General features: G+C 48.1%; 1 protein-coding gene across 1 annotated transcript in view; it reads left to right on the top strand.

The window, feature by feature from the left end:
* The window catches only part of LOC133357747 (transforming growth factor-beta-induced protein ig-h3-like), a 289,818-nt gene extending 276,189 nt beyond the window's left edge, over window positions 1–13,629 (top strand). Inside the window, exons 28-29 of the mRNA XM_061575849.1 lie at window positions 9,701–9,779; window positions 11,661–13,629. Coding sequence (XP_061431833.1) covers window positions 9,701–9,779; window positions 11,661–11,724 — 143 coding nt within the window. The 3' untranslated portion in view covers window positions 11,725–13,629. The remainder of the gene's footprint in view (window positions 1–9,700; window positions 9,780–11,660) is intronic.
* The last annotated feature ends 2,648 nt before the right edge of the window (window positions 13,630–16,277 follow it).

Raw genomic sequence — 16,277 nt, 5'->3', positions numbered from 1 at the left:
CTGTGCCAAGCACACACACACACAGCTGTGCAGAGCACACACACACCCACAGTCCACCAGTTTCTTCCCACAGCAGCCAAATTCTCTAAACGCATGACGTCGATTTATAAACGTGGAAGGAAAATCCACGCGGCCACGGGGAGAACACACAAACTCCAAATATGCAGAAGGTATCGTCAGGGTCGGGATCGAACCCACGACCTCCTGTATACTAGACGAGGTAGTTAACATCTCACCACGGAAAGAGAGACACGCAAACTCCAAACATACAGCAGGCATCGTCAGGGTCGGGATCGATCCCACGACATCCTGTATACCAGGTGAGGTAGTTAACATCTCACCACTGTGAGAGAGAGACACTCAAACTCCAAATAGACATCAGGTATCGTCAGGGTCGGGATCGATCCCACGACATCCTGTATACCAGGTGAGGTAGTTAACATCTCACCACTGTGAGAGAGAGACACTCAAACTCCAAATAGACATCAGGTATCGTCAGGGTCGGGATCGATCCCACGACCTCCTGTATACCAGGCGAGGTCGTTAACATCTCACTACTGTGAGAGAGAGACACGCAAACTCCAAATATACAGCAGGCATCGTCAGGGTCGGGATCGATCCCACGACCTCCTGTATACCAGGCGAGGTCGTTAACATCTCACCACTGTGAGAGAGAGACACGCAAACTCCAAATATACAGCAGGCATCGTCAGGGTCGGGATCGATCCCACGACCTCCTGTATACCAGGCGAGGTCGTTAACATCTCACCACTGTGAGAGAGAGACAAGCAAACTCCAAATAGACATCAGGCATCGTCAGGGTCGGGATCGAACCCACGACCTCCTGTATACCAGGCGAGGTGGTCAACGTCTCACTATCTCGACTGACTGAGAGTCACCAATGTGCTAAGGGACTCATGCGGTCACTTGGTGTGTGGCGACCCCTTGATTCATTGATTTGTAGTAGATTGTGATGATAATGATGATGATTGTACATCCATACCAACCTGTGCGTTGGAATGAATTGTAATCGATGTATCGATGCATCACTAAAGGCCCAGTCTTTCGCCAAACAAACCTGATCACGTTCATCAAACAACACTGTGGCCTTAAAAAGGAGAAAATAAATAACGGGCGCCACCGTGCGTGCGATGGCCCTCCATCATAGGCCCTACTCTGACGTGTACGTACAGTGAGGGAAACAAGTATTTGATCCCCTGCTGATTTTGTACGTTTGCCCACTGACAAAGAAATGATCAGTCTATCATTTTAATGGTAGGTTTATTTGAACCGTGAGAGACAGAATAACAACAACAACATCCAGAAAAACTCACGTCAAAAATGTTATACATTGAGTTGCATTTTAATGAGGGAAATGAGTATTTGACCCCCTCTCAATCAGAAAGATTTCTGGCTCCCAGGTGTCTTTTACACAGATAACGAGCTGAGATTATTAGGAGCACACTCTTAAAGGGAGTGCTCCTAATCTCATCCCACACGGATGCTCCTCTCGTTCAACACCACACACTCCTGTCGCGAACTCTTCCACTGCTAGCCGGCTACTTAGAGCTTACTCTCTCTCTCTCGCTCCGCTAGCTCATTACTCCCCGCTCTCCTAGCCTGTCACAGACTCTCTCTCTCTGTATACTCTGCTTATCGCACTCAGACTAAAGATTCCGCTAGCCTCTCCTCCGCTAGCTTGTGGTCACACACGCACCTCCAACCTTCGCCCGTGCCCCAAACGGGGGTTCAGCCAACACCGCTGGGTTAGGACGAGGTGTGTGGAGGGCGACGTCACGGACTTCTCTTGAATATCTTCACTGCTTCATCTCCAACCAACTCAACCCAACTGCCTTACATCCTCCTCCTCATTAAGGGCCCTCAGATGGCCCTCATTAAGCCGGCGTCCTCCCCACGCCCCGCGCACGCGTTCTCCCCCTTATCGCCACTATCTCTCGCCTCCGTGGCGCCTACCCTGCGTTTGCAGCCGGTCAATCACTGCCTCTCTCCCTAATTGCTGGCGTCTCTCTGTCTGCTGTCACCCAGGTCACCCGACTGCACTATCTGTGACCCCGTGCATGAATGCAACTGCTGTTTGCAAGCCCTGCGCGCGTTACGCCACTGCATATATCTTGCCGATATTTTAATTGGATCTCCCGTATGCCAGGCGAAGTAGTGAACATCTCACGCACCGCGCGAATGCGCCGGGTCACGAGTCTATTTTTACTTTCACAATAAAAACACAAAAAAGTTATAATATTTTTAGATTCTTGGTTCTTTCGGTAAAGTCACGTAGATAGAAAATAAAATAAAATGAAAATAAAAAAATCTATTAGAAATAAAAGCAAAAAACCACGACGTTTCGATCGCAACACAAGCGGTCGAAACGTCGAGGTTTTTTGCTTTTATCTAAAAAAAAAAAATGTTTTTTTTTCCAAAGAACCAAGAATATGAATTCCTGCAGTCACAAAAGTTTTAAGTCAAAATATTATATTTTTATTTTATTTTTGCCGTACACACGAACAAAGGTTCGCTGCGTAAAACGTCGCGTGACGACAACAGCAAACCACACGAGAATATATCCGCCAGGCCCCATTGTGTACCCGGCACGCCCTGGCTGACGAGAGAGGCATGGGGCAGAGCGGAGTTTTGATTCTTAAGGAGAGACTCGCCTGGATCTTCATCCATCACGCGGCTGAATCTCCGCTTTTCATTCAAATGCCGACGCTTGCCGTAACACGAGAAAAAAACCTAAGCTGTCGTGGCTAAGTCACGGAAATAATTCTCGATTTAAAGCTTCTTTCGTGACTGCAGAGATTCATCTTCTTGGTTCTTCGGTAAAGTCACGTAGAATGGAAATAATAATATAATAAAAATTTTACATAATAAAATAATTCTCACGACGTTTCGGCCACAACGCAAGCAGCCGTCCTCAGGTGAAGAACAGGTCTGTCGATAAGACAGAGTCTGAATGAGTCTGAATGACACTCTGTCTCCCCGACAGACCTGTTCTTCACCTGAGGACGGCTGCTTGCGTTGTGGCCGAAACGTCGTGAGAATTATTTTATTATGTTTTATTTTATTATTATTTATTACTTCCCTTCTACGTGACTTTACCGAAAGAACCAAGAAGGGGAAATAATTCTGCTTCTTATTTAACGAGTTGGGAATTTGGGAAGGAGCCAAAAAATGTAAAAAAAACTACCTTTCATCCCCATGTGTGTGGAAGTCTTTGCGAGCTTTAATGCATTTTAGTTTACGGCCTTTGTTTGAAGTGACTCATTTCAACGTGGAGTTTAAGCATGCCCTGCTTCGGAGCCAGAGATCGCTATAAAATCTCGCGCTGTATTACAACATCAACAATGATAAATTATCCTTTTTGGTTTTAGGATTTTGACATTTTGACAATCCACAAAATTGCAAAAGCAACCAGGCAAAGGCATCCACGGCTTTTAACAGACCCATCGCAACCGATCCATTGAGAGATAAATCATCTTTATTTTATAAAGCGTCTTTCTTGACTAGTCAACTTCAATTGCACTGCACATAGCCAGCCGTGCTAATGCTAATGTATGTATGTTGAACTTATTTTTAACCGTACGCAGCCAACCATACCAAGGCTCATGTATGTATGTATACTCTTTGGTTCTTTCGGTAAAGTCACGTAGGTGAAAATAAAAATAATAACAAAAACAATAAAAATAAATCTTCTTGGTTCTTTCGGTAAAGTCACGTAGAAGGGAAATAATGAAATAATAAAAATAAAACATAATAAAATACAATTCTCACGACGTTTCGGCCACAACGCAAGCAGCCGTCCTCAGGTGAAGAACAGGTCTGTCGGAAAGACAGCGTCTGAATGAAGCACCCCAGACTTGGAGCGCATATTTAAGCTGCTGGTTGGAGGGGGAAGAGCGCCTTGACAAAATAATTTGCATATCAAGAGAAATAAAAATCAAATAAAATAACTAAATTAAATCACGACGTTTCGGAAGCAACACAAGCCACTCATTTTCATTTTATTTTTATTGTTTTTCAATTTCACCTACGTGACTTTACCGAAAGAACCAAAGAGTGTGGATCCTTGCAGTCACGAAAACTTCAAATCTGGAATGTATGTATGTTGAACTTCTTTCGCACCGTACTCAGCCAGCCGTGCTCATCAGGACCACGTAGCGACACGTGTCCAAAATAAACATTTTTTTAAAATGTAAACGACGTGTGTCTACGTCCGAACAAAACCACTTTAAACGTCCATTTAAAAAAAAGCCAGTTACAACAAAAGTGACGAGGCTGAGATTTGAAAGGGGAAAACAAGGCATACAAGTCAGAGCCTCTGATGCCCTTGTGAAGGGCGTTCATTCCACAACCTTGGGGCAGAGCAGCAGCAGCAGCAGGGCCTGTCATGCAGAGTTCGTGTCCGTGCTGACCAGGGGGTAAGTCAGACACTATCCTCAAAGCAGCGTCCGCTTCTGGCCGGCCATCAAACCACGACGGTGGTCACCGCGTCACGCCAGAGGTCGCAACCGGGTACCCGATACCCGTACCCTACCCGATACCCGGCTACCCGTAGCCGGCCTGGTACGGGTAGCCGGGTACCCGTTTGCGACCCTGGTGCGGCCGGGTACGGGTAGGCCGTGAGTCACTGGTGAGTAACCGTTTGTCACTCATTTCCCAACGTCTTGTCTCTTGTCACGATTCAAGTTCCTAGAATCAACCCACCCGCGCCTGCAACATGGCTTCATCCCAGAGGTCGCAATTGGGTACCAGATACCCGTACCCTACCCGATACCCGGCCGGGTACGGGTAGCCAGGTACCCGTTTGTGACCCTGGTGCGGCCGGGTACGGGTACGGGTAAGGAATCAAAACCCGTTTGCGACCTCTGCGTCACGTGCTTTCAGATGCGCTTACGCGGCCGTCTGGAATGCTTTTCCGTTATTCGGAGGCCACTGAGAGCTATGCACTTTTGAATCGTCTAGATTAGCAAAGTAATTTCTTTCGGACTGCTTTTTGTGTTTAGTGCTCTTGTCCCTTCCACGCCCAACTCCAATTAGCACGGTTGGCTACGTACGGTGTGAAAGAAGTTCAACATGCATACATATACAATTAAGTAGTAAGGAGTCAAGCCCTTTAAGGCCTTGAAAGTAAAGAGCAACATTAAATTGTTATTTATCAAGATGAGCATCAAGGATATGGACTTTGAGGGACATCCTACAGCCCATTGTGCCGTAGTTCTTCACCAGAGTCTCAACCAGCTCCACATAGGTAAAGTCACGTAGAATGGAAATAATAAAATAATTAAAATAAAACATAATAAAATACAATTCTCACGACGTTTCGGCCACAACGCAAGCAGCCGTCCTCAGGTGAAGAACAGGTCTGTCGGAAAGACAGCGTCTCATTCAGAAGAACAGGTCTGTCGGAAAGACAGCGTCTGAATGAGACGCTGTCTTTCCGACAGACCTGTTCTTCACCTGAGGACGGCTGCTTGCGTTGTGGCCGAAACGTCGTGAGAATTGTATTTTATTATGTTTTATTTTTATTATTTTATTATTTCCCTTCTACGTGACTTTACCAAAAGAACCAAGAAGATGAATCCCTGCAGTCACGAAAGCTTTAAATCGAAATTCAGCTCCACATAGTTTTTGACCTTGTGATTGCCCAGGAAGCCACGAACCACTGCGACAAAGCTGTTCCAAGCCGATTTCTCCTTACTAGTGAGCTTCTTGGGGAATTCATTGCACTCCAGGATCTTCTTTATCTGTGGTCCGACGAAGACACCGGCTTTTACCCTTGCCTCAGACAGCTTAGGGAAGAAGTCTTGAAGCTACTTGAAGGCTGCCGACTCCTTATCTACAGCTCTGACAAATTGTTTCCTAAGGCCCAATTTGATGTGCAGTGGTGGCATCAGCACCTTCCGGGGGTCCACCAGTGGCTCCCACTTGACGTGGTTCCTCCCCACAGAGACCTCGGTCTGCTGTGGCCAGTCCCGCCTGTGGTAGTGCGCCTTGGTGTCTAAATCTTTTGTAGTCATTTTTGTATTACTTTAGCAGAAATACATGTACATTTTTATTCATATGTTGTATTTTTCTGACTTTATGTGAACGAAAAGACACAAATTCGCCCGTTTTCTCATTTAAAATAGGTACATTTCTAAATATCACTGTCCTGGTCACAAAAGCAAAGTTTGTGGGGAATAATAGCCACTTTCTGTACTTTTGAGGTTTCAGCAATTAGAAAATAACACTTACTACCCACGAATAAAAAAAAAAAAACATGCTACCCTTCCATTGGAATTATTTTTCAGAAGCGACCTGGCCACAAATGATAGCTCAGAGCAGTGGCTTATCATCGACACGTGGTAATTTGAGGGCAGCCGAATACTCCTAAAAAACACATACGTGTGACGTTCATTCGAAATGTGGAGGTGAAAAAAACAAACGGAGGACCCCGGAGGAAAATCCAGTCCTCTGCTTGCCAGCATGCCAAGTAAACCCTCCTGGGGACAAAGCCCTCGACTGGAGATGCCGTTCATGGACGACCCGTGAGGTGCAAATGACAAAAATAACGAAGCTCGTCACGCAATAGGCGACGTTTCGGGCGATGCCTTCTTCACGGCACGTGGAGAGTCCAGAGGGGTGGAGGAGAGAACCCGTGAGTTGTTTTCGCGACGCGGTGAGAGAAAGTCCCCCTTCTGCTTCATATCAATAGCTCCTCCGCGCATCTGCTCACGATCTAAAAACGGCGGTGGTGGCGCAACTCGACAGAATTTACGGTCCTTGAAGCAGTTTAAACGTAAGCCACATGACGCGTCCTTTTATTTATATTCATCTTGAGAATGCTGAGATGACGCCCGTGCTGGCGTGACATCCACATGAATAACAACAACAACAATAACAACAACAATAACAACAACAATAACAACAACAACAATAACAACAACAACAACAAGGACGCCTTCTGGTTACTCAGGAAGGTCTCGCTGAGCCGCGGGACGCTGTTCCACGAAGAGGTTGTGAATTGGGGATCGTTATTTTAGTTTTTCTTTCCCTTCCACATTCCTTCTCGAGTAATTTTGCGTCTTGGGGAAGAGACCCCCATGGACCCAGAAAACCCCCGATCACGCACACGCGCACGTATAAAACACAAAGATCTCCCCGTGTAGCTTTAACAGACTGTCGGGGCAAGTGCTGCTTGCGAAATTGCAAACAATGAAGGCCGAAACGGCACACGAAATGTGGGTGAGGTGGCCAGCACCGCATGCCCGGCCGCCTTTGTCTCCCAAGAAGCGATGTTTTTTTTTTTCACATCCCACTGGGTACTCAATTAAGGCCGAGTCGACCTAGGAGAAGTCCTAGGAACCGGTTCAGATAATAATCACCGCCGGTGTGGGCCGTGAGCGGTTTGCCGATGCAAAAAAGCACTTCCTGATACAGTGACAACGCACTATGTGGCGTACATGATACACTACACAGCGGATCACGTGACACATGACATCGTCTTCTTCGTTCTTTCGGTAAAGTCACGTAGAAGGGAAGTAATAAAATAATAAAAATAAAACATAATAAAATAATTCTCACGACGTTTCGGCCACAACACAAGCAGCCGTCCTCAGGTGAAGAACATGTCTGTCGATAAGACAGAGTCTTGAAGAACATGTCTGTCGATAAGACTCTGTCTGTATTATGTTTTATTTTTATTATTTTATTACTTCCCTTCTACGTGATGACTTTACCGAAAGAACCAAGAAGATGAATCCCTGCAGTCACGAAAGCTTTAAATCGAAATTTAACATGACATCGTGTGTCACGTGTCACTCGACGCCCGGCGACGATTATCATCTGAACCGGTCCATGGGCCTTCCTCTCCACCGTCAACTCGGCCTCAATTTAATGTTTTTGGCATTTGGCAAGACACCAATGGACCCAGAAAACCCCACGCACCCGGGGTGGAGGGTGGGGGGGTTAGGAGGGGATATCGGCAACATGGATTGGTCCAGCGACGCACTGCGCTTATTTTCGAGACGCTCAATATTATTCTTTGGTTCTTTCGGTAAAGTGACGTATAAAGATAAAGTAATAAATTAAGTAATAGCATACTACGACGTTTCGATTGCAACACAAGCAATCATCATCAGGTATAAATGAAATAGCAAGAGGTGGGGTTATTTAAGGCCACCCCACAGAGACGATCTCCCTCTCTGTACCTGTGTTACTCTCTCTCTCTATGTATCTTGGTGATGTCTGTCTGCTTATATGTCTGTCTATAGTTTTCTGGTTAGAGTTTTTGTCGCTATTTCATTTATACCTGATGATGATTGCTTGTGTTGCAATCGAAACGTCGTAGTATGCTATTATTTAATTTATTATTTTATCTTCATACGTGACTTTACCGAAAGAACCAAAGAATAATTCCTGCAGTCCCGAAAGCTCCAAAATTAAGAACGCTCAATATTATCCCTGTCATGAGCGTTCGGGCCACTTATGACGATGAAAGCGGGCAAATGCCATCATCCGGCGTCGTCTTCCTGTTTCACTGGGAATTGGTTTCTAGAAGACGTATTTTTGTGCGTGTGTGCGTCTGCTTTGGGGGGAGAGAATGAGCGTTGATGCGGGGAGAGTTGCGACGCCGATGTGATTACTCGACGTTCGATGCGGGAACCGCCACGCTGGGTCCCGGCTTTTCAAAAAAGGCCCGCGCAATGCTCGTGACCAACCGGTGCCAGGGGAGGGTTTTGTCACGCTATACACTGCATGGCGCGCATTATGCACTACATAGTGGATCACGTGGCACACTACGTGGTGTGTCGCATGATACAATGATGCACTATGTCGTGTATCATGTCACATTGCGGCTTGTGCAGTCGCTGAATGGTGTTTTAAATCAGGGTCGTTGTGCAGTGTAGCGGTTAGCGCTACGCTGCGTTACGAACCCGGCGACCCGAGTTCGATTCCCGCTCACGGCGAACGCCGGTGACGATTATCTGAACTGGTCCTAGGGCCCTCCCCTAGGTCGCCTCGGCCTCAAATGAGTACCTGGTGCGGTGTGTAAATATCGTGACTGGGGAGACAAAGGCGGCCGGGCGTGGTGCTGGCCACCCACCCCCTCACGTGCCGTGCCGGCCTTCACAGGTGCTCAGAGATCCCCCGTGTAGCCTGAAAAGGTTGTTGGGGCAAGTGCTGTTAGCGAGCACCTATGAAGGCTGGCACGGCGCACGAGTGGGTGGGTGGCCAGCACCACGCCCGACCGCCTTTGTCTCCCTAGTGAGCGATGTTTACTACACACCGCACCCGGTACTCATTTGAGGCCGAGTCGACCTAGGGGAGTCCCGAGACCGGTTCAAATAATCGTCACCGGGTGTTGGCTGTGAGCGGGAATCGAACCCGGGTCGCCGGGTTCGTAGCGCAGCGTAGCGCTAACCCCTACACCACCGCTCCCCACACACACACGCACAGTGACACACAGACACACACGCACACGCACTCCCGGGCACATTTATATCAGAATCGCACTCTTCGTTGACACCCAACATGGGCTCGAGCACGCGGCGTTAGCCACGTGGTGAAGGTAAATGTCGCTTGCGGGGGGGGGGGGGGTACGGGGCGACCGTAGTCCACAATGCTCATCATTACCCCCCTCTCCACCCCCACACCTCTCTCTGTCTCTCTCTGCCCCCCTCTCGGTGCGGCCGACGCGCAGAAACCATCGGGAGCCGGAAGAAGCCCCCGGCAGCACGCAAACCGCCCAAGGCCAAGAAACCCAAGAAGAACAACAAGAGGTGGGAAACCGGGCAGCGTGTGTGCGGTAGTCCTGGGCCACCCCTAGGTCGACTCAGCCTCAAACGAGTACCTGGGTGCGGTGTGTAAACATCGCCGCTGCCGAGACAAAGGCGGGTGTGGTGCTGGCCACCCACTCCCTCGTGCGCCGTGCCGGCCTTCGTAGGTGCTCGCTAACAGCACTTGCCCCTACAGTCTGTTTAGGCTATATGGGGGGGTCTTTGTCTTTGTCTTGATGGCACGCTTGCCGTTCGTTGGCTGGGTCATGTAGCCCGCATGCCCAGCCACCACGTGGCCAAAGAGCTTCTGTTTGGCAGGATCAAGGGGGCTTAACGGGCGCGGCACAGGCTGGAGAAGAGATGGAGTGATGTGGTATTGGAGGATGTGGAGCTGAGTGGACTTGCCGATGACCGGTACCAGCGGTGTCAAGATCGGCCTCTGTGGAGGAGGTTCGTGAAGGACGCTACTGGGCAGTTGGAGGCAGTCGCCCTCCAACAACAACGGAGGGCGGAGGAGCGACGCTCACAACAATGAGCGGAGCGCCGGGCGGCTAAAACGCAGTCACCCCATGGCACCTGGGTCTGTCCCGTGACCTCCTGCCAGTGGGCGTTTGACACCTCACACGGCCTCAACGTGCACCTAGCCTGGCACAGACACCGTTAGTGGCGTATTAATTCTATATTTGAAGCTTTCGTGACTGCAAGGATTCATATTCTTAGGTTTTTTCGGTAAAGTCACGTAGGTAAAAATTTAAAATTAATAAAAGTAAAATAAAAATAAAATTAAAAAATCACGACGTTTCGGAAGCAACACAAGCTTCCATCTTCAGGTGGAACAGTCACAGCACGATAGCTGTATCACTTTTTTTCACGAACATTAATTGTCACTTGATACAGCTATCCACCTGAAGACGGAAGCTTGTGTTGCTTCCGAAACGTCGTGATTTTTATTTTATTTTTATTTTACCTTTATTAATTTTAATTTTTTACCTACGTGACTTTACCGAAAAAACCTAAGAATACCATTAGTGGCGATTGGTGGCTGCTGTTGTTGCCATCCGTGCAGCGGTGGCTTTAGCATGGTTGTCGGCTCGCATTGCCACGGCGTAGATTTCCATTATCGGGTTGCGTGGCGCCCCCGGCGTGTCTTTCGGCACGGTGTGCCGACCTTTCGTTCCACGTGCTGGATGGGGGACATCATTTTTTGTCCGTGCAAACCTTTCGGTCGTTTTTTAACCCACTTCCCGTGATCCAATCGAGCTGACATTTTGCACACAGACTCGTTGTGCGAGACAATTAATGTTCGTGAAAATTTTACACTGTTTAGGGAAAACAAATTAAATATTTAATTACCAATTGTTTAATACTGGCAGACAATCATCTGACCCATAGGTGGCAGCCATCTCAAGCCAGAGGACGAGAAGACTCTAGCCGCCACGCATATAAAGGATTTATAGTGAAAAACTTTGTTTTTACGGGTTATACTTATTCAGAAGCGACCCGGCCGTCACAAATCGTAGCCGAATTAAGCGGCTTCATCATCATCACGTGCAATGTCCAGCAGACAAACACGTGATGTCGATTCTAAATGTGGGGGGGGGGGGGAAACGGTGAACCCCGGCGAAAAAAATCCACGCGACCACGGGGAGAGGGATGTGCAAACCCCAAGCACACAGCAGGCCTCGGGGTTGGGATAGAACCCACGACCTCCTGCGTATCGGGCGAGGGAGCTAACATCTCCGACCCACCGCGGTACCCTAGAGACGTCAGCGGAGGGATCGTACGTCGACGCGATGGGAATTCGAATAGATTCGTCAAACGTGAACGCGCAAGACAGCGCTGTGTCGTGCGAACCATCTCCACGTGTTCTCTGTGTCTCCGCAGGAATGTGGATACCAGGAAGCCTGTTACCAAGGTCGTCAAAGCCAAGCCCAGGAGACAGCCTTAATCCAAAGCCAGCAAGAAGAAAACTACAAGACCGATGATGCCATTACCTTTCTGAAAGCTTTTGGGCAACACTCTCTTTGAATTCTCCCCATTCAACGCTCTCTCGCTCTCTCTCTCCCCCGCTCCCGATGATTAACTTTACACGGCAGCAAGAGTGCACCACACCCGAATGCAAATGAGCTGCGCTGGAGTAGCTTAGGGACTACCCCCGCATCGATTTCTCTCTTTTTTTATTTACGGCCCTCTTGTTTGTTTGTTTCAAGGTGTGCTGGACAAGGGGTTTATGGCGCTTTGCCGAAGGAGCGGCATAAAGCATCGTAGGGGCACTGCGGGACCCATTCTCTGTCCACGTAGCCTCGCCAGCCAAGGACAAACATCCTGCCTCGGCCCCTAACCCCGCAGCCCCGTGGATATTTCCCCGCCCCCCCTCCTGCCACCGCCCCAATTACAAATTCCGCATCGAAATCGTTCGGATAAATAATTTGCCCCGAAAGAAACTGACCAACCAAACCCAACCGTGGTTGTACGTCCGGGGTGGGGGTGCGGGACGGGGCGGGTGGTGGGGGGGGCCCGAGGGGTGATTTTTGTTTGCCGCGAGTTGGGGGGCCCGCGTTTGTGACCCGCGGAAGGATGCCCGCGTTCGGCGGGCATCCTTCTCCGTGAAGGTCTCAACGTCGGCTGGACGTAAGTCACGACGCTCGGTGGGGGAAATTGCAAGAAAGTGTTGCCACTTTATTTGGTGCTCCACTTCTCGACTCGATATATTGTGCGTTGTTTGTTGTTTTTTTATTGAGAAGCCTCACTCTTTAGCGATAGATATATAAGGCATGTCTATATATGTGTATGTTAGGAACGTCACGGGGTTCTCTCCTGCGGACGGACGCGCTTGGCTCAGTTGTATATAACTGATGGCGGTCGATTCGTTTATTTGAACATTTCTGTTCTTGGAGGACAATGCGGGGAGGGAAGAAGATACAACATCGCTCAGCCTACCCAAACCCCTGAGTTCGTTACGCTTTTATCATCCCACCTTTTGATCTTCCCAAACGGTGTAAACGCATTGCTGTGAGAACCGAGAAAAAAAGTGCATTTAGAGGAAAATTGTTTATGGGAATTTATTTCTCGGGCTGCCACTGCTGCTGCTGTTGCTGCTGATTTCTTATTATTGCCAGCTCTGCTTGCCTCTGGGGCTCACCTCACGTCTCCTACTGCCAGGCAGCAGCCTTCCACAGCACGAATTAGCCGTGCAGATTTAGGAGCCCGATTCGCGCTTTGCCGAATATCCTGCGCTGGGGTTTGTTTTTTTTTAGTCTTGGGCTGGCGAAAACCTCCCAAGTTCTCCCTTGCCATCAATGATGAGGATGATGAAAATCTGGCCTTGGAAGTGTTTGGTGCTGGCCGGGGAGCGAAATTTTGCGCAGGCTACAGGCGGCATGGAACCGATTCACGTGGTGGTTCGCCAGCGCCATTCGGAGCATCCTCGCGGCTTTTCAGCTCCTCCGTGTCACCGCTCCTCATCTTTTGTGCCTTTCGCGTGTTGCCTGCCTCAGCATCCCCACGAAGTGCGGCCGTTTGAACGAAGTCAACGTACAGGACCCGCGTTCGCTTTGGCTGAACGTTGGCGGCAGAGCGAACGATCTTGTGGGGGCTCCACCGTCGTGCGTGGTCGGGAGGACGCTGTTGTAACCGTGGGAGCGTGAGGTCACGTGCGCGAGGTCACGTGCGTTCTGCGTCTCTCTCGTTGTCGGTGACGGCTGCGAGTCTTTTGACGACGGTGCCGCTCTTCTCAAACCAACGAACGAACCCAACCTTGGTCGTCCGTTACTGCCGCCTCGTCCCTGTTACACGTGCCCATCTTGTTGTTGTTTGTTGTTTTCGTCTTGGAATAAAATGTGCACGTACGTAACGGAAGAGATGCGGTTGCGTTTTAAATCTTCGTCGTCCACTCGCTTGGCCTGAACGTCGCACCTCCACCTCCTCGTCGTCGACAGAGAGAGAGACGCCGGGTGGGACCATCAAACACATCGGATCATCAGCAGGCCGCTTCGCACACACCTCGCTCACGGATGGGAAATGAGCGACGGGTGTCATGGTGGCGGTGGTAGTAGGCAGTTGCGATCGTGGCCATGCAACCCAAAACTGTCGACCATACGTATGTAGGTACGATGAACTTCTTTCACACCGTACACAGCCAACCGTGCTAATCGGAGGTGCAGTCTATGGGTAGTGTTGAGTCTATGGGCAGTGTTGAGTCTATGGGTAGTGTTGAGTCTATGGGCAGTGTTGAGTCTATGGGTAGTGTTGAGTCTATGGGCAGTGTTGAGTCTATGGGCAGTGTTGAGTCTATGGGCAGTGTTGAGTCTATGGGCAGTGTTGAGTCTATGGGCAGTGTTGAGTCTATGGGTAGTGTTGAGTCTATGGGCAGTGTTGAGTCTATGGGCAGTGTTGAGTCTATGGGTAGTGTTGAGTCTATGGGTAGTGTTGAGTCTATGGGTAGTGTTGAGTCTATGGGTAGTGTTGAGTCTATGGGCAGTGTTGAGTCTATGGGCAGTGTTGAGTCTATGGGCAGTGTTGAGTCTATGGGTAGTGTTGAGTCTATGGGCAGTCATCTTCTTGGTTCTTTCGGTAAAGTCACGTAGAATGGAAATAATAAAATAATAAAAATAAAACTTAATAAAATAATAAAAACAAACATCATAAAATAATACAAATAAAAGATAATAAAATAATAAAAACATAAAATAATAAAAATAAAACATCATAAAATAATAAAAATAAAACATAAAATAATAAAAATAAAACAATGAAATAATAAAAACAAAACATCATAAAATAATAAAAATAAAATATAAAATAATAAAAATAAAACATAATAAAATAATTCTCACGACGTTTCGGCCACAACGCAAGCAGCCGTCCTCAGGTGAAGAACAGGTCTGTCCGAAAGACAGCCCATTCAGACGCTGTATTTCCGACAGACCTGTTCTATGTAGCCTTACCTCGTAAAATATCAAAGTTAAAATACTAGATTTCGATTTAAAGCTTTCGTGACTGCAGGGATTCATCTTCTTGGTTCTTTCCCTTCTACGTGACTTTACCGAAAGAACCAAGAAGGTTAAAATACTAGATTTGGAGTTTGCTCGTCTCTCTCTCTCTCTTTCTCGGGGTCTTCCGTTCCCCCCCCCTACCCCACTCCACGTTTAGAATGGACGTATGTTTAAAGTTATACGGCTGCGATACATTTCCACGCCACGATAAGCCACTTCGTTGAGCTTTCGTTTGTGGCCTTACCTTGTGAAATTCTAAATAGTGTAGTAGTTTATCAAGCAGCAAGCTGGTCCCTCGACGATTGAAGCAGCGGCAGAACGAGTGGCTCGCAATCGCAACGCTTGTGAGTGCAAACCCTGGTTGACTCAGACAATCACAACCATCCCTTCCGGGGTGGATAAAATTAGTACTTCTCTGTGCTCGTCCTATGGATTAGTCTGAAAACGTGGAATCTCCACAAACCACTGGCTCAGTGGCCGTGCACGGGAGACGGGGGGTGGGGGGCCCGCATCGATCCTCATTTGAGTGGTCGAACGACGCCTGATTTTGACTTCTTGAATTCTGTCGGAGAACGTCAGGTCACGTAAAAAATATATAAAAACCACGCGCGCGCACACACAATGTTTCCGTGATCAATTCTGGGAGCCATAAGTGCAACCTTGCGAGTGAGTAATGCGCGCGCTACCCCCCGACGGAACGCTGAGTCCTCCCAGCGCTGCCGCATGAATGTTAAACAGAGTTGCCGCTCTCATTTTACGCCAGCTGCTGGGTTGGGCCGGGCCTTTGTGAATGCGTCATTTAAACCATTTACTGTAAACCATTTTTCGATTTAAAGCTTTCGTGACTGCAGGGATTCATCTTCTTGGTTCTTTCGGTAAAGTCACGTAGAAGGGAAATAATAAAATAATAAAAATAAAACAATAAAATAATTTTCAAAGCTTTCGTGACTGCAGGGATTCATCTCCTTGGTTCTTTCGGTAAAGTCACGTAGAAGGGAAAAAATAATAATAATAAAATAATTCTCACGACGTTTCGGCCACAACGCAAGCAGCCGTCCTCAGGTGAAGAACAGGTCTGTCGGAAAGACAGCGTCTGAATGGGCTTTCCGACAGACCTGTTCTTCACCTGAGGACGGCTGCTTGCGTTGTGGCCGAAACGTCGTGAGAATTATTTTATTATTATTATTTTTTCCCTTCTACGTGACTTTACCGAAAGAACCAAGAAGATGTAAACCATTTGTTTAATTTTATCGGGTAAGGCCGACTGAGCTACGATGTGCAGACGCGACCTGGCTATCATTAACAATAGCTCGACCAAGTAGCTCATCGTCATCATCATCATGTGGAAATGCACAAGCAGCAGCTACATACTCGAAACGCGTGATGTTGATTCTAAACGTGGAGGGAACAACCTCCGCAGAAAAATCCACGATCTCCTGCATACCAGGCGAGGTAGTTAACATCTCCTAGCCACCGTGATGATGATGAGAGAGAGAGACACGCAAAC

The sequence above is a fragment of the Lethenteron reissneri genome, chromosome 59 (assembly GCF_015708825.2).
Source record: "Lethenteron reissneri isolate LAM-NWPU_2019-01 chromosome 59, ASM1570882v1, whole genome shotgun sequence".
In the NCBI taxonomy this organism is placed as follows: Eukaryota; Metazoa; Chordata; class Hyperoartia; order Petromyzontiformes; family Petromyzontidae; genus Lethenteron; species Lethenteron reissneri.
The sequence above is the reverse complement of the archived record's forward strand: the minus strand, read 5'-3'. Positions and strand labels throughout refer to the sequence as shown.